The 22,805-nt window shown below is 45.9% G+C and overlaps 1 protein-coding gene across 1 annotated transcript in view; it reads left to right on the top strand.

Moving 5' to 3' along the window:
- Window positions 1-22,805, top strand: part of kcnh5b (potassium voltage-gated channel, subfamily H (eag-related), member 5b) — a 77,293-nt gene that overhangs the window by 14,276 nt on the left and 40,212 nt on the right. The window contains 4 exon segments of the mRNA XM_034577415.1: window positions 255-370; window positions 1,916-2,308; window positions 9,316-9,473; window positions 10,170-10,441. Coding sequence (XP_034433306.1) covers window positions 255-370; window positions 1,916-2,308; window positions 9,316-9,473; window positions 10,170-10,441 — 939 coding nt within the window.

Raw genomic sequence — 22,805 nt, forward strand, 5'->3', positions numbered from 1 at the left:
CTGCCGTTGATCCCCAGGAGGAGAGTCTGTCCTTCAGCTTCCTCGTAGAGGTCGCAGCTCGCTGGACGTCCGCGGGGCTCAAACCCTGCAGCCGCTGGATTTTCACTCGTGTTTGGAGGACGCTTGGAGCTTCGTGTCTCAGGGCTGCTGCTGCATTCACGTCACTGTTAATATACGAGCTACCAGCTCTGCAATGAGCCGTTTCAGTTTCCATGACTGTGCCCTGATCCCTGATTGATGTCTGATCTCTGCAGGATGGACCAAGTTCGCGCGGCTGACACGGGCGCTCACCAACAACCGCAACACGCTGCAGCAGCTGGCGCCCATCAGCAAACACGAGGTCAGCCACAAGCAGTCCAGACTGGCAGAGGTGAGCAGAAGCACACGCACACGCACACACACACACACACAGGCACACACACACACACACACACACACAAAAGAACAACTCCCATGATCCCTCACTGCTTCACAACGTCATCAGACTCGGTCTTGCTGTTGAAGTTCTGTTTGAAAAGGCCTTAAATTGATTTTGTTTGTAGTTAACAGACACTTCAGACTCCTCCACGCTCACAGAATGAAAAATACAGCAACTCTCTGCTCTTTGATTATTTCTGCACAAATGGAGCATCATATAAAACATGAGCCACATTCATCAACGTTAAAGCAGCAGCACAGACTCATGGATGAATATGTGGAGGCAACAACGCTGTAGTTTCTCTCTCGTCCTCAATACGTCCATCCTCCACACACTCGCTCCCCAGGATCTGCAGCAGGTTGACACAGCCAGCGATCCTCTCTCCGCTCCGTGGACTGCAGGTGGCCATTAAAATTGCATGCTGGGTAGAGAGACAGGGAACCGTGGACACTCTGAATGATTGTGACTGCTGCTCGGAATTTAGAAAATGGATTTCTGGGTGCGGGAGACGTAGACTCGTGTGTTGTCCTGCAGGAGCCTCCGCCTCACACCTGTTTTATTCATGAAGGTTTAAGTGCCGTGTGTCATCTCGAATCAGAATTAGTTTGGTCGCAGGAATCGAGGGAGGAGTCTGCGTATTAGCCAAAGTGTAACAGGGAGGTTTGAAGGGAGGAATGAGTGGTAGTGAAAAGAGAGAGGGAGCAGGAACAAGCAAAGAGAGAGAGAGAGAGGGTGAAGAAGAGCGGAACGAGAAAGTAATGGATTGAGTAAGGAAGCAGGAGGAAAGAAGGGTTAATGTAAGGAAGAAAGGAAGGAGAGGAGAGAAGGAGACAGGCTGAATTCAGCCCAAACGAAAGGTGAGGAACCTGTTATGATACGCAAACTTTAAAATGGAAGCTTGTTGACGTTCATGTGGAGGAAATCTGTGTTTAATACTTTCACATCCGCTTCATGTAACAGTCTGGAACAGCTGCTTCTGACGTCTTTATGCAATTATGCAAAAGCTGCTGGACAGATTAGCATGAAACTTGGTGGAAGGTTATGAGTTATGAGGTTATGAGTGAGGGAAGAACCCTTTTGATTTAGGTAGCGGGGGGGGCACGTGCACGCCTACAAACTTTGCTCTCAGGCGCAACAGTTCATATAGTTCTTGTGTGAGAGAGAGAATTTCATTGATGCCACTTGCAGCTGAATGAGCTCTGACTGTCTGCGTGGACGGTAACAACTTTATGGACGATACACAAGCATGCGGCAAAGAGTGTCGCACACAGTTACACAATGCAGCAAGGGGCCAAAACACCAAGTGAGAGATCTCGTATGTTTTTTAACAATAAGTGCAACAACTTTTCTGGGTTTATTGTGCAAAAATGTAAGTGCATCATATTTCTGCTTGTCTTAATATACACGAACATAAAAAGTGAAATGTAATGAACCTTCATTTAACTCTTGGTAAAAGAAAACAAAGTGAGTAATGTTACCGCTGTGTCCCGTCTCCAGGTTTTGCAGCTCAACTCCGACATCCTCCCTCAGTACAAGCAGGAGGCCCCGAAGACGCCGCCGCACATAATCCTCCACTACTGCACCTTCAAGACCACCTGGGACTGGGTCATCCTCATCCTCACCTTCTACACGGCCATCATGGTGCCCTACAACGTCTCCTTCAAGACCAAGCAGAACAACATCGTGTGGCTGGTGCTGGACAGCGTGGTGGACGTCATCTTCTTGGTGGACATCGTCCTCAACTTCCACACCACCTTCGTGGGGCCCGGTGGAGAAGTCATCTCCGATCCCAAGCTCATCCGCATGAACTACCTGAAGACGTGGTTCGTCATCGACCTGCTGTCGTGCCTGCCCTACGACATCATCAACGCCTTCGAGAACGTGGATGAGGTATGTTTGCGTTTTGGACGTTTTTCTCGGTTGTGAGACGAAGTGTCGCACGAAGGTGAAAATGCTCAAAAGGGGAAGTGACGAGGATTTTAACACATTCGGAGGAAACTCTCCTGTGTCTTGTGTCTCAAGGATAAAACGTTTACACAGCCTGTGAAGTGTCGGCGCCTAAACTAGATTAACAGACATTGTGTTGCCCATATTTTGTGTTAATATATTTCCTGTATTATCACAAAATCCTGCATCGTCATTTTATTATTAAATATTAGCTGTTTTACACAAATTACTATAAAAAAAAATACAGATGAGGGAGTGAAAGAGAAGTTTTCACATCTGAGAGAACTGCATTGATGCCGCTCACGAGTAGAAACAGCAGCAGCAGCTTAAACTCTAAACCAAACCGCTCTGGACCAACGGGGGTTATTTGATCCAGGGGCTTTTTGTAGCTAATAGTCATTAAGCTCATAGATTGATAAGTGATAGGCCACAGTTTTTACTTATTCTGGGTGAGACGATGGATCCTAGTTTCTGAACGTGGAGAGAAAACGGTTCATTCCCAGTTGGCTCCTGCTGCAATAGCTTGAAATTCATTATTGAAATCCTCTAACAGTCACCCCCCCCCGATGTCTCTGAGGTCGTGTGCATGTTTAAATATCTGGAGGATAACGAGCCTGATGCTGGTTCTTCAGGACAAAGAGCGGAAGCCGATATTGATGCTCTCTGATGTGGCAGATGGAATAATGCTCCGTCAGCTGTTTGACTTTGACACTAACAGAGTAACTAGGTGGTTTTTTGTGTGAATCCTAAGTAACTCTGGTGTCTAATTACTCTGAGAAAATACTGCTTTGGATAATTCTGCCCTTTCAGATTTCGGGGGGGTTCTCTGTAATGAGACGAGGCCGGTTCGGAATCATCTTCACGCCTGTTTACACCCGTCAGATATCCAGGAGTTATATCAATAAGGCCTCGGGTCCATTAGAGGGGATTTTCCACTTGGTTTCCTGCTGAATTAATTAGACCTGAGTCTGAGTGGAAGGAGCCATCCACTGTGTGTGTGTGTGTGTGTGTGTGTGTGGGGGGGGGGGGCAACAAGTGATATCTGCTAATGCTGGACTCCAACGTTTCTCCGTTTGTTCACGTTCGAGTGTTTAATCTGAGTGGGCGTGTTTTTCTCTGTTTGTGGAAATCACACTTCACATGCACGTGAACACACACTTCACATTGTGGGGGTGTGTGTGTGTGTGTGTGTCTTTGAGTTGTATTAATAGTGAAACCAGTATTTAAAGTGCCAGCAGCTGAGTTTTCAACATCTTGTCCCGTTTCATGCCAGAAGCTGATCCCACACCTCCCTCAGTTTATTCTTGTCTGGAACAACATCACCACCAACACAAAAAGAGACACCAACTGGGGAGGTTTGATCAAGGAGCTTGTAACAAGCAGATTTAAATGAAAACGACCAATGAAAAGTCAGTTTATAAATCTCCTGTAACATCATGAAGTCACTTCTTTCCCACATTTGATTCTTGGTCTTCATACTTTGTGTTTTATTCCCTCTGCCACAGAGGCCAAGTTGTTGTTTGTTGTTCAACAGGATTACACAAAAACTATTGTACCTATTTTCCTGAAAGGGTGTGGTAATGGTTCGGAGGCAGATCCAGGAATCGTCTTTCCACTTTCTTTAAGATTGTGCGTTGAAGCTATTTGCTCTTCTGGTATAACTTTAAGTATTTGATGATTTGTTTCTTCCCTACGACGACTCTGCCTGGTGTCTTTTATTGTTGTGTATATGTCTCCAGTGGATTCATGAAGTTGATCCTATTGGGGACGACACGCTGGCTAAGTGAGATGGGGAATTCAGATTTTTCTCTGGAATCATTTTGATTATATCGACATCCTCACATGTCTCAGTTAAACATTCAGCGTTGAACCTGCAGCGCTGTTTGTCTTGGTGGGTTCTCGACCCTGTTCTCCATCAGGCTGAGAGCTGCATCGTGTTTAACACAGCGTCTCAGTTCAGGTGCCTCTCGTCCTCCGGCCTCTCGCCGCCGCTCAGCGATGGATTGGATGAGATCGGCAGCGAGCGGGGGGGGACGGGGACGGGGGGGGGGGTGACAGGCTGAGAGGAAATCAATGGCACGTACATTTCCAGCCACTGAAGTGGAGTCTCTCTTCGCCTCTTTGCTAAATTGACGTTTTTTTTTGTCGCCGCTTCCCCAGAATTAGCAGGTTGGAGGAGAGGATGGATGCTGGCTGAGGACAGAGGGTGAGAGAAGATAGCAGAGGTTATTATGGGCTGTTTACAGACTGGATTCCCCTGGTGCTGTGCCTGATGGTTGAAGTAGGCAGGAGGTATTTTTAGTTGTGGTTTTAATGCAGGTTTGAAAACCGTCGCGAGCCGTGTAGTCTTCATGACTGGTGAGGACCATACAACCACGAAGTCTTTTCTTCAATGAACTGATGGTGTCAGAAAACAGTGTTTCAAATGTTTGACATGTTCCCCTGATAAATAACCTGTGAACGTGGTGTCTTGGGAATATGGGAATATGGGATTTTCTTCTAATTGGGCTCTTGAGGACGAACTGGTTGGATGTTGGAGGTCAAAGGTCACTGTGACACAACATCTTCCCTGTTTCCTTTGGGAATAATTCATAGATCTACATTTAGTTTTTATCTTTGGAGTTTATTGCTCCAGGACAAATGAGCAGACACACAACATACATCATAAACTTTTAAACTACACATTAAATATCATTAATTGAATCCACTAATTGATTCAACATATTCCGATTGTTTCTTCTTCTGGATTAAATATCTGTTGAATCCCGCGAAGCTGCTTTCCCCGTTTTCTACATTGTCATTGACGTTATTGTGTTTTTATTTTCCAGTTTACTTCCAGACAGATTGAAAATGTGTTCACGCTGAGACAATATCAGTCTCGTCAGAGTCGGTGATAAAATACTCTGCTCATTAGTTTTTCTCATTCTGACACTTTCCAGCAAACGAGCTCTAATTAAAGCCGCAGTAAGGAAACGGGCCTCCGGTGTGGGCAGAGGAGCCGCAGAGCCAACCAGTCACATTTTGTTCATTAGAGGAATTAAATGTGTCCCATCCTGAAATTAAAGCCACAACACAACAACTTAACAATCGTTAATGAATCCAAACATTTTCACAAAAATACAAGAAAAGAGCAGAGCCTTGAATTCTCTTCTTTAAAGACGTGGCTGCACATTATTTCAATATTCTCTGTTATTATTCTTCATCCTGATGATGTTCAGCAGCTTCGTTGGTTCAGTAAATTGTGTCCAAGAGAACAACAAGTCATATAAGAACCGTTTTTATTTTCCCTCAAAGCTTATGGATCGTTCTCTGTTTCTGTTCCTGGTGACATTTTGGAGATTTTTCTCATATTTCAAGGAGAGCAACACCTACTCGAAGACACAGGTCAGCAGCAAACTCAGCAGTGATGTAACGCTCTCATGAGGAGTCGTGCTGATGCTCCCTCGGGCTGCGGCAGAGGTGGTGTTAGGAGTCAGGGTGTGTGTGTGTGTGTGTGTGTGTGTGTGTGGGTGGAGGAGGTGTGTGTTGGCACTCAGGCAGCGAGGAACCTCCTGTGGATCCTGAAGCCCCCCCCTGCTGTCACGGAGGAGCCCCGCGGGCCGATGGGAGTTCACAGCGGGCGTCTGCAGGCGCCGCAGCAGCTCAAAAAGGTCTAATCCGGGATGACCTTTCTGTGTGGCGTGCATGTCGCCACCGCCAAGCTGACAGAGCCGGGAGGAGTCTGTGGGGGGCGTGCAGTCAGGGGTGGGATTCACACTGGGAGAGGGAGGGATGGAGGCGTCGCAGTGTCAGAGAAACTGTAAAGAAGTGACGGAGGAATAAACAGGAGGAAGATGAAGAGATAAGAACCATAAACAAATATTAACGCACTTCTTAAAGCGCTCTCAGTTGTGCTCACGTCTCCCCCTACAGGTGGGACCCATGACTCACTTTCTTACTTGGTCACTTCCTCTCTTCCTCTTCTTCTTCGCTTCCTTCGCCCGCCCCTCTTTCCTCGGGAAGGAGAGAAACCAGCGAAAACCGAAACTCGTGCAGGAGATGAAAGATGCTGCTCATTTGATTTTTTAACATTTCTAACAGTTGATATCGTGACATCTCCACCAAGAGTTTATATTTTATATCTTTCATGAATCAAACAGACAAAAAGAAATCAGGGAGATTATTAAAACCAGTTTGTGCTACTTAAATATCTAAAATGCACATGATTCACTTTGTTCATCCTCAAACGCTGCAGGATTACAAACTGTAATAAAAGCATCTCCTGAGTTGTTGCTGCTCAGGGAAGCTTTTGCCTTTGGCTCCTGCACGGTGACAATTGAAAACTCAATCGAAGCGTGCTGCACTTCTGCTAAAAGCTGACACGTTTTAAATGTTTAATGCTCGACGGATCGAGCGCGGGAAACGCGTTAAGCTCCCCGATGCTGTCAGGGAACACGCGATGCTGCGTCCTCTGCTTTGAAAATAATGAGAGACGGAGCCGACGCCGGGAGACGAGCTTCCCGGTGGACGCGTGATTTCCGTCCCCGCGCCGCCTCCCTGCTTCAAGCTCTGCTCTGACTCTCAGGTGCTTGTGAGTCCTGGTCTTACGTGCGTGATGCTCTTGACTCGGGCTCTTTTCATCTGCTGTGCGGTTCTGTTGCTTCTTAATTTGGAGCCATTTACATATGAGCTGGGCAGCGTCCGAGTCTCGGGGGAGGCCTTTGAAGCTGCAGGAGGGAGACCTGCATCAGAGAGAGAGGGGGGGGGAAGTATCAGAAGCTGCAGCGGGGGCGAAGGTTCAGTCGAGACCTTCGTCCAGTTCAGGTCAAAACCAAGTGAGTCTGTCTCAAGAGACGGAACAAGACAAAACTCAATATTCGTATTCATCAATACAGAGAGAAACTGTTTCCTTATATTTATTAAAAAACAGGAGAAACAGTCTCTTTGAATTCAATCAATCGGCACCAAATCTAATCTCATAGATGTTGTTTAAGAACTTCTCGGATCCGTCCCCCTGTTCGGAATCTGCACCAAAATCTAACGAGTTCCTCTTTGACGCTAACGACATCCTTCCATCAAGTTTCATGGAAATCTCCTCAGTTGTTCTCGGTGCAGAAAGTACCAATTATAATTCAGCACCGAGACGAAAACAGCGAGGGAAACAGTTTCATTATAAAACAAACGGTGGCATAAACAGAGAATCGACCCCCCTGATGTCCGGGACCAAACTTTAATGGGTTCCTTCTTGGTTCCGGGTCCCAATGTTCCACCGAGTTTCATAGAAACCTGCTCAGTAGTTTTGTTGTGATCCTGTTGATGCCAGAGGTGAATGATTAAAGTTAATTTCATCCAATAAAAAGCTTTTATAAAATGCAGCTCGATGTTCAGGCAGCTTCTCACTAATTCAGCTCCCGACAGAATTGGTCTTGATTAGTTTGCCTCAGTGATTAACTGTTCAATTACCTCCAATCAGACACATTTAAAGCATTTGACCCAATAATCTCACAGCAGAGACTCAGTCAGTAAATCTTCCTCGATTCAATCTAAACAGGCGACTTCACTTTGTTCTGGTTTGTTTTTAATCTGCCAAAACTGACCTGTAACTTGTAAATTAATATAAAAGTCTGGTTTATAAACAGTTATTACAGATTAACTGTTGTTCAGGGTGAGGAAACATTCTCCACGTTCACAGTCAGTTTAATCCAGCTGCTGCTTTCAGGTGAAAAATGCACAATGTTGCTGTAAGAGCTGCAGTTTTTAAATGTTCAGAGAAAAGCTTCAAAGAAAAAGCTCAAAAGAGGAACTGAGGTTGAATGAATGCAGCAGAAGAAGGTTGAAGTTAAGTCGTGGCTCCTCTTCCTCCTCCTCTTCCTCCTCTTCCTCCTCTTCCTCAGCGGTCTCCCGCTTCATTACATAATATCATTCGATCCCCTGCTGACTTTCATCTCCTCTGATCTCTCTACGCTCCAAAATAAGACAATTATCCTATTATTCTTTGTAATGTTGCTATTCTGTGATATTTACTTCCAGGTTGCACAGTGTTGTCCCCTGCTGCGGCACAACGCTCGGCTTTGTTAACTGTGTTAAAGCGGATTGTGCAGAGCGTGCCGACGCCGTGGGGTCTCCGCTGCTTCTGCTGCCTCCGCTGCCTCCGCTGCCTCTGCTGTTAAATATTAGTTCATAATAAATAAAATAAAGACATCACCAGTATTTATGTTGAGCCTCTCTCTCAGCTGCCTGTGTGTGGGAAGCAGGTGATGGAGGACAGGCTGTAAACAGCCGGCCCTTCGGAGGACATGGTTAATGAGGCAGTGACAGAGGACTCAGGGACGATGGGCGACAGGTTGAAGAGGTTCTGTGGTGACGGGATCTAAAAAATCTATTTGGTTTTTGAGGATGTGTATTAACACCTGGTTCCTTTAGTTTGTTTCTCCACCAATAAAGTTATGTGTCCTTACTTCTTCCTGTCCATTTGTTGGATGTTGTGTTTTTTTTGTAATCAAGAGAATAAAGTCATCATATGAAAAGATAAAAGTCGTGATTTTAGGCGACGTGTCATTTTACAGGTGGACAAGCACAGAAGAAGAATATCAGAGCCTGTCGCCTGCATTAAAATGAGGAATGTGGAGCATCTTGTTAAGTTATAGTTCAGAATAAATAATGTAATACTTTATTATCATTATATTACAACTTTATTCTCGTAACGTTACAACTTTATTCTTGTAATATTATGACTATTCTGGTTATATTATGAATTTAAACGGGTTTATTCTTGAAAGGTTCTTCAGCAGATCCATAAAGATCATGAATGTTTTTGCTCACCAGTCTTTCTCTCCTCTTTCTTGTCTTCTCTTCCTCTTCTCTCCATCCTCCCTCCTCCCTGTCTCCCTTCTGCTCCCTCTCTTCCTCCCTCCCTCTGAACGTCTCCCTCCGTTCATCTCTCCTCACCCCCCCCCCCTGCCGTCCCTCAGGGCATCAGCAGTCTGTTCAGCTCTCTGAAGGTGGTCCGCCTGCTGCGCCTGGGCCGAGTGGCCAGGAAGCTGGACCACTACCTGGAGTACGGTGCTGCCGTCCTGGTGCTGCTGGTCTGCGTGTTTGGACTGGTGGCCCACTGGCTCGCCTGCATCTGGTAAACACTTTGTTTTAATGGTATTTAGAGAACGTTTTCTCATTTCCTCACAGCTCAGTGCCATCCAGGGGCTCCTGCTGACTGCTGGGAGTTTACACGCTCTCCTAACTGTTCCTAATTGGTTACGTATGCTAAACACTGCTCCTGCAACCCCCCCCCCCCTCCCACCGCCTGTACGTCACAAAGCATCTGCTGCTCCTCGGCAAAGTAGAAGCTTTGTTTAGTTTCCTCCAAGTCAAACAACATCCAGTGATATGCAAATGTGTCTATACCCTGTAGAAAAGAAGAGAAATAGTTCTTCTACACTTTCTGTTCACAAATCCCTTCATTCGTTCCTTAGTTACAAATACTCGTCGCCATTAAACACCACAGAAATATTCTCCTCATACATTCTCCTTTAAAGCTCCGTCTCTCTTTACACCTCCGGGAGATTATCGAAGGATTAATGCATTTCAAGTGTGAAGCAGATGAACGTGTCTCCAGATCTGTGAGCCTCATGCAAACAGACAGATTCCAGGAAGTGATAGATGCATGAGATTAAATAAAGGGACGATTTAATAATGCAAGGGAAAGAGAAACAGCTCCAGCGGATCTGAGCTTCTACAGGTCGGTGTCTGTTGCACCTTTTGTCCAGGTCTCAGGGGGATGCACCACTGAAGCTTCTCTCTCAACACGCTCTGGTCCGGTTCTCCTCAGGTACAGCATCGGCGACTACGAGGTCATCGACGAAGCCACCAACACCATCAAGACGGACAGCTGGCTCTACCAGCTCGCCATCAGCCTCGGATCGCCCTACCGCTACAACGCCAGTGGTTCGGGCCAGTGGGAGGGCGGCCCCGGGAAGGACTCGCTGTACATCACCTCCCTGTACTTCACCATGACCAGCCTGACCACCATCGGCTTCGGGAACATCGCGCCCACGTCGGACGGAGAGAAGATCTTCTCGGTGGCCATGATGATGGTGGGATGTAAGTACGAGATAAACGTGCAGCCGCTGGTTTCGCTGTGTGACAGATTCCTGCTGGTTTTACTGGAAAACACTTTGTTTATGTTGTTTTGGTGTGAAATGGATCTCTTCCAATCAGGAGGTATCACTCCACTGTTTTTTTTGAAGATCTACTGAGGCAGCTGCTCTGAGGAACCAATGTTGATTTTTGTTTTGTACATTGACGACTGAAGCAAAGTGTGTTGTTGTGTGGGAGTGTCAGCACTAAAGCCTCGTTCACGACACACGTTTCTCATGGGCCCCCAGGTTCCTTCTGCCTGGGGCCTCCTGGAGCTTTTGTGTTTTTAGGCCTGAGGATGTGGGATGTAGAGTCAGACATTTTCATTGATGTTGAAATATCATTTTGCATGATTCTGTCAGACTTTACATTGTTTACTGGGTGAAACGGCTGAATTTGTGCTGAGAGTCATTACCTCAGTCTGTGAGGTTATGTTGTGACCCCCGTCCGTTGGTTGGTCTTTAAACAAGATGATGGATTCCCACAAAACTGTGCACACAGGTTAAGGCTCTAATCTGTGCTGTACTCGTGATCTACAGGTGTTGAGATCAGAATGAACTGACTCACTGAAAGTTCGACTCTGAAGCTGAAATGATCACAACGTGTAGAACATTTCCACACATGCCCACAAAGCACAGTACAGAAGAACCAGACCTGGTTTCACAGGCGGCTCCGCTGGTTCTAAAAGGACCACTGCAGCTCAGCATGCACACTGGGATCGAACCACCAACCCTGGGGTTAGTGGGTGAGCCACTCTCATTTCATCAGGGCCTGTAGAACAAACTGTACGTGGGATGTTTTTGTTGCATCTAGTGAAGCCATTATTATTTTCCTAATTATTTCTCTGAGCCATTAATCAGGACTGATCCTGCTCATCATCATCAACTCGTTAATCTATTAGTTCTCCCTGATCTCCAGCGGTTACAGTAAACTTTGCGTCTGCGTCCTGACTGAACTCTATTAATAGAACAGTGGAGTTAAAGTCCTGAGGAACGTTTACAGTTCCGTGTGTGCACTCAGCAGGAAACCCCGTGCTGATGATGAAAGCAGCAGATAAGTGAACAGGATAATAGAAAGCAGCATGTGACACACATGATTAATGGCAAACGGCACCCCCCACGGTTAATCTGAGGAATCATCGGAGCAAGTTGAGGGAGCGATGAGTTTTTAATGGTTAACAGCGAGTGGGGAAATACGTCTCGTGGGTTAGAGATATGGATTCAACGTCTTTGTCTAAAGGAACTTTAACAAAACATTTGTCTTATTTTGAAGAGATGAAATCGCGGCCACAGACTCGTTTTGTTTTCAGCTGTTTGTCCACACACAACTTTTATCTTTTGGTAATTCTTTCAAAACACCCATCACCGACTATCAGACACAGATGTGGTAGATGTCGTTTGCGGCTGCAGCTAATCATTACTGTTATTATAAATTAATCCTGCATTTGTTTACTAGATTAATCAAATATAAGATTCTGTAAAATATCAGCAGAGCCCACGACTGCCTGTGTTTTTATTTGTCGTCAAAATTTGCATATTTATCACAGAAGCTTTTTGCTGCTTCTCCGCCGGCCGGACAACACAACTCTATATTTATTGATATTAAGGTTAAACTGATATAAATCAAACAGAAATGACCTTATGACATAACAACAATAACATGTGCAGTGGCGGAAAACAGTGAAAAGTGACTGAGGGTCTGTTCTCTCAGAAACTTTTCAATATTTCTGCCGACGTTTAATTCTTTGGTTGAGTCTGATGTCGTCTGTCCACACGTGTAGAACAAGATTCAAGATCTGATCCATTAAATCCACAAGTTGATTGACTTTGTTATGGTGATTTCACACAAACGTAGAAATGAAGAAAATAGAGCACGAAACCTCACTGTTTAAAAAGCATTGATAATCAGGATAATCAGATAAAGAGCGTTAGTCATGATAACAAATGTACGTAGTGATGTTTGAAATGTACCTGAAGCTGTTGCTCGTCTTGTTTCCTGTTCGACATCAGATTGTTTATTTTGAAGCTCGGTGCCGTCGGCCTGTAAACTGCTCTACATTATTTATCACTCTGTGTTTGCTTCGACGGTCGTGAGCAGCACTCGCTTTATCTCATCATGCAAATGAGATGTGACCATGTGATGTGCAGCCACTCTGTTGTGATGTTCAGTAAAACCAGGAAAGAGTTCGTAGAAAGACGAGCGAGACGGTGGAACAACGAGCGTCTCTGTTTCTAATGGTCATCATCAGCCGTGTGTTTTAGAGGAAGAATCATCAGAGGCTCATGGGTAATGGATTCTGTTTCATGTCGGCAAAACAAACACTTTGTAAAAATCATTTACACAAACACTTATAGATATTATGCAGAGTGTCATTGTTCAGTCTATTCCAGTTAGAGTGTTGTTTTCACACATGTTCCAAAGAGACTTGATTTGAACTGCCTGGTGTCTGCAATGCATTCTGGTCCTTGGTGACCTCGTCGATGATTCCACCTTCGTGTCCAAAGCTGCAGTTTGCACCCCCGCCCACAGACTTTTATTAATCAGAACTTGACCTTAACCTGAACTTAAAATACTTGAACCATTATTTATTGTCTTAACTTTCCCAGCTGTGGCCGGAGGACGATGTCGCCCACACTGAGTCTGGTTCTTTCTTCTCCAGCTGCTCATTGTGGGAACTGCTGTGTTTCTCTATACTTTTTAAGGTTTCGACCTAAATATCCAAAGTGCCTTGAGATAATGTGTTATGATTCGACACTATACAAATCCAATTGAATTGCTGATATGATAGAAAGCTGCAGGTTCTGCACAGAGTCGATATGTTTGGGCTCGTAGCTTCAGCAGAGGCCAGAGCGTCAAGTAACAGGACATTAGTATTGATTCCTCTCCGTCTATTCACTAAAGCTGTTCTCACACATGACCTGCGGAGGAACTCTGGAGCGCTGGGTCCGGACCTTCTCCTCAGTTTGTGTTTCACACGAGCACAACACGGCACAACTCCACTCCGACGCGTTCACAACAGCAACACGCTCTCTGCAGGATTCAGGCGGTTATCAACCGGTAATCAATCAGTTATCAACCCTCCCACTGGCGAGTGAGTCCTCCTGCTATGTTCTCACATCATCTCTCACTACAGACGTACTCTGGAGAAACTACAAACTTCCTCCACAAGAAAACGTCCTTGTACCATCGCAGGACAATTCTGACCTGAAGGTTTTAATCTTAAACCCCAAAATGCCTCCTGAGCCCGAATGTTCTAGAGTGATGCTCGATTTTGAGATTTATGAAACAGGAATTCAATGTTTGCTGCAGACTCGTGTGACTTTATTTCAAATGAGAGATATTCCCACGAGACACTAGATCATTTCCTTTATGTAAATTGGAATTTAAAGTTAATGAGCCCTTGTTTGACAGATATCTTCAAATGTCTTTACAGATCAAGTTTCTATAATCAAGTCCCATTAGTGCTTCGATAACACAACTAGACTTAATTAGGTGTCTCAGTGTCTCTTCCTCTGTGCTGGCACACAACCATTTTTAAACATGCACTTTGGTCGACAACTTTCTCTGACAAGCTATTTCAGTGGGATATAGTTTGGCCAGTTTTTCTAAAGCAAAGAGAAACTTACACTCGAGTCCGGAAATGGAAGGCGAGTTGCCAGTGGTTATTTTTAAGAAGGTGTCCGTATCGTACCTTAAAGTGTTTGGCAGGAAACAACAATGTTCCTCCTCACTCCTCCAAATCCATTTTCAAGTTCTCTCTGCAGATGATCCCGCCTGTGGGTTGACTTCAAACGACAGAATCTCATTTTGGAGCAACAGCGTGTTTTATGTTTTTGTCTCGGTCCAATCTGTTCCTGCCCTGGAGTTGAGTATCGGGGCCACACCAGGGCCTCCCCCCCCGGGCTGTCGGCCATATTGTCTGTTCCTGGCATCTGGACAACACACAGCCTCAGCTGGGTAGTAAACAATACACAGACATGATCTGCTGCTCGCTGTCCGTCGTGTCTGGCTGTGACTGATAGTCTTGCTGGCGTGGCCGAGCATCACACACTGTGTGGGCAGTTTCCTGATCTCAGCAAGCGAGCGCTGATAGAGCGACGCAGACAGGGGCTCCGATCCTTCTGCGTTACAGATGGTTCTGTGAGAACGACGCTGCGTTTCAACATAGATCAGTTTCAGAACATCGCAGGGCGGCAGCCGAGAGGAAATATTCTGGGACCGCCTTCTGTAAAGGCAATATTTCAAATGGGCTCAGCACGCGGCTTTTGTGTGTGGTTGTAAATGTGTTCTCCTGCTGTACATCTACACACAACTGTGATGTCACCGTGCACCGACACGTCGTAGGCTACAGTCACTTCATGTGTGAGATTCAAAAGTTATCTCTGTCGCTATGGTTACACCTGGCGTCTGCACTACTCTGCAGTTTTCAACGGCCCAAGACTGAAAAGTTTGGGAACGCTGTTGACCCCTTGGGTTGTGCTTCAGTCTGGAAACCATGACCCAGTCGTCCGTGTTCTCTTCCTGATTGGTTCTTATCAGTCACATGACTCGACTACTGGCGGTAAATGCCAACACTTCCTGTCAGTAACAGTTCCACCTCGTCCCTGCTCTCACTTTTCCAAACAAACAACCAACTGCTGAGGAGACAATCTACTTCCTGTTTACACCACATGACCAGTGTACGTGAACGGTCATGTGCTAGTAAATGTTATTAAATTGAGACAACTGTGATCCAGATGTTCTGCAGCACTTGTCCAGAGGACACTGATCACGTCCTTCCACAAGAGGACAAATAGCAGCCAGAGAGATTTTTACAACTCAGCAACCCACACATGGTATTCTATGTTAATTAATCAATAACAAATCAAAGAAGAATAAAACAAGGCTAAATAATCGTTATCGATGGAAGTCGGGGTTTGTTTTGCTGTTTGTAACGAAGATGGATGTGAAAATGAAGCGTTAACCTTCAGTGATGAAGGTCAGAGGCTGTTGTTCACTGTCACTCAGCAGAATGGATCCGTCAAACTCAGCAGTTTACAGTGATTGATTGATCAAGACGATACCATAGCTTTGCGTTTAATTACTCAAAGGCTGCGGAGGAAACTCAGAGGAAACCCAAACGAAGCAATTCTCCGATTTTCTTTCTACTTAAAGATTTTCAGACATCCTGGATACTTCATTATTAGCCTCAGATATTTGCAGAAGATTTTCTTGAGCAACCGAGCAACGAGACGGACGTTAAGACAGAATCTGTTGAGGAAATGAAACTAAAAGAAGAGTGAACCGTGGAAACTAAAGACGACGCCGGGGATCAAAAGCCGGACATCAGGTCTCGTGTCTGTTTAAACTCTTCCTCAACCCGACGTCCGTCCTCTGATTCAAAGTTAATCCCACTTGACAAATGCTCTCTGCTGGCGACAGGAGGCCGAGCAGGACACAGATGTCTTGTCTTGAGGGGAAATGGCAAACGGCTCAGACCCGGTGAGTCCTGATTGGCCCTGTGGTCGATCGCAGTCGAGCGCTGACGTGCCAGGTTTGGAGGCGATGGATCTGACAGCGGTAAATGGAGCTGGATGGAGTTAATCAAGCAACGTGTTTGATCCGTGGACACAAATCAGACGGGATACAGCTTCGTGATCCTGTCGTGTTTCTCTCGAAAGTTCTGCCGAGCTTCTGCACACGATTATTATTATTTCTTATTCACATCCAGTCTTTGGGGGAAACACGTGCTCTGGGTCTGGAAGTTCTGTAATGTACTCATCTGTCTGTTGTCTTGTTTTGTACAGTCCTCGGTGCAGAATCAGTAATCTGCTCTGCAACAGACAAACTATGGAAGCTGTGATTTCCAGGAGGGCAGAGGTGGTCGGGGAGAGACGGGCAGAGAGACAAGTCATTCATTATTTGTCTTTGTTTGTTTTTTTTACGGAAGAGCTTCACTTGCCACTTTCCATCTGACAACACGACGTGTCCGTCTGTCCTCCTGTCTCCAGCCTGAACGTCTGTCCGTCAGTCTGTCTGTTTGTTTGTAGTCATCTCAAATAATCGACCCACACTGATCCGGAGAACTGACGTCTGAATGACTCTTCCTCCTATTAGTGTGACAGAGGCTGATCTGTACGGCTCCTCCTCCTCCTCCTTCCCTTCCCCTGCCCGTCTGTCCTCCCGCTGTCCTCCCACATGTCTCACACCCCGTTCGTCACGAGACAGTTTCAGATTAATGGGTCTCTTAACTGTATCCGTGGCCATCAGCGGAGACGCAGCTCCTCTGAACTCGTGCACGCCGACCTGTTAGAAACATGTGATCACGATCCACTCTCAAGAATACACGAAGTAGAAACTCACACAAATACACACACATGGACACACAACCCCTTGCACGCAGACACACTATAGCACAATGTATAGAACCATGAAACTTTGATCACCACCATTAAAGGCTGATTAGCATAATAGCCCATCATGATAATTCCCAAAGCAGTTTCATGAGATGTAATTAATTTTCAGCAAGTTGCACTGGGTTATGTGTCGTGTTCACTTCATGACCCCGCTCACCCTCCACTCGCCTGAGCTCACGCTGCACACGCCTGTAAAACTATTTTAACATGTCGTCATTAATAATATTTACAGTCTGACGCAGATCTTTGTATCATAACTCAACATAAGTACATAATAAATGTCCTTAAAAACAGAACCTCGCATAGAAAACATGAAAAACTCCCAGTATCCTTCCCAGTATAAGATCATGAGTTTATTAAAGGAGCAGACAGTAAAAAACAACTTTTCTCTCAGATTGTACACAAAGCTAAAATGTTATTATGATAAGAAGTTTCATATCAGTTCAAATCACAATAAACGTCAGGTTTAACCTATTTATTTTAATCCAGACTTCCACTGAAGTAGATGCAGTCACAGGAAACATAAAGGAAATTGTGTGAAGTGTCTATAGAACATTTTAATATTTCTCTGATGCTGTTGAAGTCAGCAACACAAACGCCACAGGCACAAGGAAGCACAATCTGATGCACACAACCGCACTGTACTGGAGCATGTAATAATACACAAGGTAGATACTGCATCTACTCTGCAGTAATGCTGCTTGCATGTATTCACAGTGGATGGTTTGTACCTGCAGCTCCTCACAGAGCCTGAGTCATTTCATGTCTCACACTGAAAGGAATTTAATTGTGGTTCGGTGACTGTACCGATAATGTGGAGTCTGTCCTTGGGGATCGGGGCACAGAGCCGTGGTAGCCATGTCAGTCTCAGCTGTCAATCATGATGTTTCAGCCTGTTTTTATATCATCAAATACATAATTAAAACCAAGCTGATCAGAAACATGAACCATCTGTGAGTAACAATGATGTGACGCGTACTTGGACCTTTTCAGTTTGGTTTAAGACGCTTTGACTTGGGAGCTGTGAAGTCGTCCGTGTTTATTTCCAGTCCAGAGACCAGATGATGATGGTGTTGATTTACAAACCAAACAAAATCCACCCTCACGTGTTCCCAGGTGTAGAGACGGTGCAGTTTGTTTAGGATCAGCAGGATTCACATGTTCCTGCGGGAGCTCTGCGTTAAACCAACAGCAACCTGATCAATGTGGAGGCTGTAAACCAATCAGTGAAGAGCGGCGTCTTCCAGGAGCATCTGAGGCCAAGTTGGTATACAGACTCAAAAACTACATCCTATAAATAACATGAAATATACTCAACTTGGCAACGGAGCCGCAGCACATGTGAAAGGACTGTTTTAACTCCCAACGTCTGTGGAGTGCAGCCTGAAAACCAGATTTAAAAATGTCCCTGAGATTTATTCCTGTTAATCAAATTCTTCAGGGAGAAATTAGAATGCAGCGAAAAATTATACTCACACAAAAAAACACATGATATTAACATAATATAGATCATAACTCAGATTCTTAAAAATTCTGAGAAACAGATCAAACATTATCTGATCCTGCTCAATAAAAAACCCCGAAAGAAATCATGGAAAAATATGTTTATTTTATCTCGACAGCCGTGCAGTTGTTCTGGATGAGTTTCCTGAGGTGGAGAATCTTGAATAATAATAAAATCCTCAGTATTGAACTGACGGGAGAATGTTGAAGTTCCTCAGAAATGTGTTTAGTGGTTAGATTAGAGGTAAAGAAGCACTTTGCTGGTTTCTCCTCCTCGTCACAATGAGGGAGGATCACATAAAGCTCGTGTAAGACCTTCTTCTACTTGGCGTTAAGTGGCAAACTGAAAAGGTCACGGAAAAAGTACAGATTTAGATCCAAATGTAAACTGTAAAATATTGCCAGAGTGTTATCCACCTTTCTCACCTTGGTTCTGTCGGTTCTTCACACAGTCTAATTAGCCAGGAGAGATCATTTCATTCTCTGGACTCCGACCATGTTTGTTTGAGGTGAAAAGTCATCGCAGATATTGGCAGGGAGAGAAGGAATCATCAACCCCTGCTGTCTTTCTACGGCAGCGTTGTTTTTTTAATGATACAGAACAGAAAGATGTGAGAGTAGGTGGTGAGGCAGCTTCACGCTCACGCAAATCACGTTTCTGCAGAATGAAGAGACTCTACCTTCTCCCCTCAAGTCACTTGGATCCGTCGAAGGGATATTGAACCTTGACGCTGTGACCGAGGGCCGGCCTCATCAGGTGGAGTTAATCACACCGTCCAGTTTAAAAACACTGATGAAAAAGATCATTTCAAGAAGATTGTGACTTGACACAGGAAGATCCTCCCGACAGGAAACCATTCAGCGATAAGTGATAATCTCACCCAGACCGAAAAAACCTTTGTTTCACTTCTTTTGAGGAAAGACACAGTTTTGAGGCTCGAGGCAAAGTGAGGTAGCGTGTGGGGGGGGGGGGGGGGGGGGGGGGGGGGGGGGGGGACTACCTGGGCTCAGAGCGGTTTCGCCAGTGATGCGAGCAGCCAGGCGGAAGGATGCGGGCGATTCGGCCCGGCTTGACGGTCGTGTATCCTAAGCGGAAGAGACTTACCAGACTCAGCGGGAGAGGAGAGAGGGATTGTGGGTGTGAGGACGAGAGATGAAGAAAAGGGAGCAGGGAAGGAAAGGAGCAGAGGAAGGATCTCCTCCCTGATGCTCTCGCCCCCCCAGCCAAGTATTTATCCGACTTAAAACTCCGCCCGGTGCGTGAAGCGCTCCGGACTCTTCTGGAGCCTGTAGCCACTTCCACACAATCCCAATAGCCACCATTCCACCCCAGTCCACTCATCCTACCCTCCAGTGAGGCCTGCGGGGGAGGAAAGGGAGGAGAGGGGGAGGAGAGGGGGAGGAGAGGAGATGGAGGCAGAAGGAAGGTTGGTGAAAATGATGCCGCGAGATGGTGGAGGAAGGGGATGAGAGGAAGGAGCTGGAGGAAAAGAAGAGAAGTGGGCGAGAATGAACAGGAAGGACAAGAGAAATGGGGTGTGACAGGAAGAAGAAGAAGAGGAAGAGGAGGAAGGAGGAGGAGGAGGAGAGAGGAGGAGGAGGAAGCAGCTCGGAGTGTCGCTCTCCGCTCCTCAGCTGAGATGCCCTGATTAGTTTGGAAAGAAAGCGCTAGAGAGAGAGAGAGAGAGAGAGAGAGAGAGAGAGAAACACAGACACTCGGATGGCGAAGGAGGGCGAGAGAGGGAGGGCGAGAGAGCTCTGCGTTGCAGGAGCTGATCCTGAGGCTGTACAGTGTGTGGCCTCCCTCTCCGACGGCAGCAAGGAGATTAGTCCACTAATCCATAAACAGACGTACTTACTCTTTCTCTTTTTGTCACTTTTCACTCTCTAATCCATCCTCTCTCTCTCTCTCTCTCTCTCTCTCTCTCTCTCTCTCTCTCTCTCTCTCTTTTCATCTGACTCATCAGTAAATCAGTGAATTCATCTGTGACTATCAGATGACCCCGATTCTGGAAACAGTCTGCCCCAGAAACCGGATCCACGTCTCCATCGCCTCCCCGGAGGAGGTGGAGGTTTCTGTTCGGCTCGCGGTCGGTCGGTTTGAAAAAGAGACGAGAGGAGAGTTCAGTCGAGGGCCGAGGAAGAACGTGTTCAGACGAGATGAAGATGGAGCTGCACCGGGATACAATCCATCAACACCGAGGCACACAGGCTGAAACAAAAGTTCTGCTGAGACGTTCATGGTTCCCAGAGGAGGAATCCTGCTGATTTTAGTGGCTCCATTAGTCTGAAATATGTTGTTTTGATTGAAATATCTCGAGAGCTATTGAACGACTTGTCTTGGAATCTAGAAACACGAATGTCCCCCAGCAGGAGGAGTTAGAATGAGGTTGAATATCCTCCTGAGGTGAGGATCCGACGGTTAACGCTGCTAACTGAGTTTATGTTTAACGGTTGAAGCTGCCTGTTCCTGCTAGATTTAATTATATCGTTATTTTTATTATATTTTATTGTTTGGATAGATACAAATATTTTATTGTCTGTCCCAAAGTGACAGAAATTATCCTTTTGACAGGGCTTACACACATAATTCACATTTAAAAACAGAACATCTTAAAAACAAGGCTCAACAATATACACGATTAAAATTAAAAACATATGCACACATCAAATTCGAGCAGGCACAGAAGAAGGGACTGGTAAAAACAGGTAAAAGGGTTAAAATGCATCGTCTACTTTAAATAGTTCAGGATGGTTATTGCAGAGGGGATGAAGGATTTCCAGATGTGTTTCCGGGTCAGAGGGAGCTGGAAACATCTGCCTGATGGCTGGTGGAGGGGGGGGGGGGGGGGGGGGGGGGGGGGGGGGGGGGGGGGGGCTGGGTCCTCTCTGTTCACGTGGCTGAGCGGTGCCCACTTCAGATATTTGGTTATTTACTCACAGTTAATATTTATTGTGCCAGTTTCATCTCGTCTGTTGACACATTTCGTCACAGTATTTGTTTTTGAGATTAACATCATTGGAAACCGCATCTCAAATACAGCTCAGTGATCATCAGGACAAAGTTATAAGATAGATGTGGAGCTGCTGTGAAAAGTGGAGTAAAGTTTACTGGTGAACGTATCTGGACGAAAGTTTGAAAGTTTAGTAGTTTGTCTCCTTTTCTTTAATAAAACTCAAACTTTTTACTGAAAGTTTTCTGAGCTGATTTCCGCAGCTCCCTGCTTTACATTCACCCAGTTCCCCCAGTGACTCCTGGGAGCTGCCCCTACAACACGTCCACGTTTCAGGACACTCAGCAGTTTAAACACCTCAGTGATGGACGACTCACAACTGAGGAGATTGTTACATTAACATTTTCCCAACTGCCCCCCGGGGTTCAGTTCAGGTCACCTGCTAACGATCCTTTAACTTTGTCTCCCGGAGCCGAAGCTGCGTGATCGGTTATGAATCTGTGCAGCCGTCCTTCTGTCCTCTGGAGGTTGATCTGTGCAGCCGTCCTTCTGTCCTCTGGAGGTTGATCTGTGCAGCCGTCCCTCTGTCCTCTGGAGGTTGATCTGTGCAGCCGTCCTTCTGTCCTCTGGAGGTTGATCTGTGCAGCCGTCCCTCTGTCCTCTGGAGGTTGATCTGTGCAGCCGTCCTTCTGTCCTCTGGAGGTTGATCTGTGCAGCCGTCTTCTGTCCTCTGGAGGTTGATCTGTGCAGCCGTCCCTCTGTCCTCTGGAGGTTGATCTGTGCAGCCGTCCCTCTGTCCTCTGGAGGTTGATCTGTGCAGCCGTCCCTCTGTCCTCTGGAGGTTGATCTGTGCAGCCGTCCTCTGTCCCTGGAGGTTGATCTGTGCAGCCGTCCCTCTGTCCTCTGGAGGTTGCATCACCTTTTACAGTCTCAGTCTTATTCTCTTTCATGGCGACGCCGTCCTCTCCTCAGCAGCTTTAGAAAGTCACGGCGTTCCCTGTAACCGAATGCTAAACACGGAGCAGGGGAGCACGCTGGCCACCTTGGCTCTCTGAATAATAAATGTAAAAGCAGGAGTGTAGTTTTCTTGCTTTCCTTGCAGTGTTTTCATCACAAGGTCTTTTTTAGCAAAGCAGCCCTCTGCTCAACGATCTTGTGACCGAGATGCTTAAAGCAAAGCAAAGGACACACACTCGGGTGATGTGATATTTATTCACTGGATCTGCTGCTGCAGGTGCCGGAGAAACGACTGGAAGAGAAACGACCTTCAGCGTCGTCACAATTCCTCGAGAAAAAAACCCCTGAGAAAGCAAATCTCACCAGTCTAATGCGCTTTTTATCAAAAAGGGTTATAAACACAGACGACGGGGCCGGCTGTGCTTCTGTCTGTATTTATATCAACTCATTATTTATCTGTGAAAGGTTCAGTGCGTCAGTCTCCCGTCGCTGACTGAAACAGAAACAACCGTTTGGTGT

The sequence above is a fragment of the Hippoglossus hippoglossus genome, chromosome 22, assembly GCF_009819705.1.
Source record: "Hippoglossus hippoglossus isolate fHipHip1 chromosome 22, fHipHip1.pri, whole genome shotgun sequence".
Taxonomy (NCBI): Eukaryota; Metazoa; Chordata; class Actinopteri; order Pleuronectiformes; family Pleuronectidae; genus Hippoglossus; species Hippoglossus hippoglossus.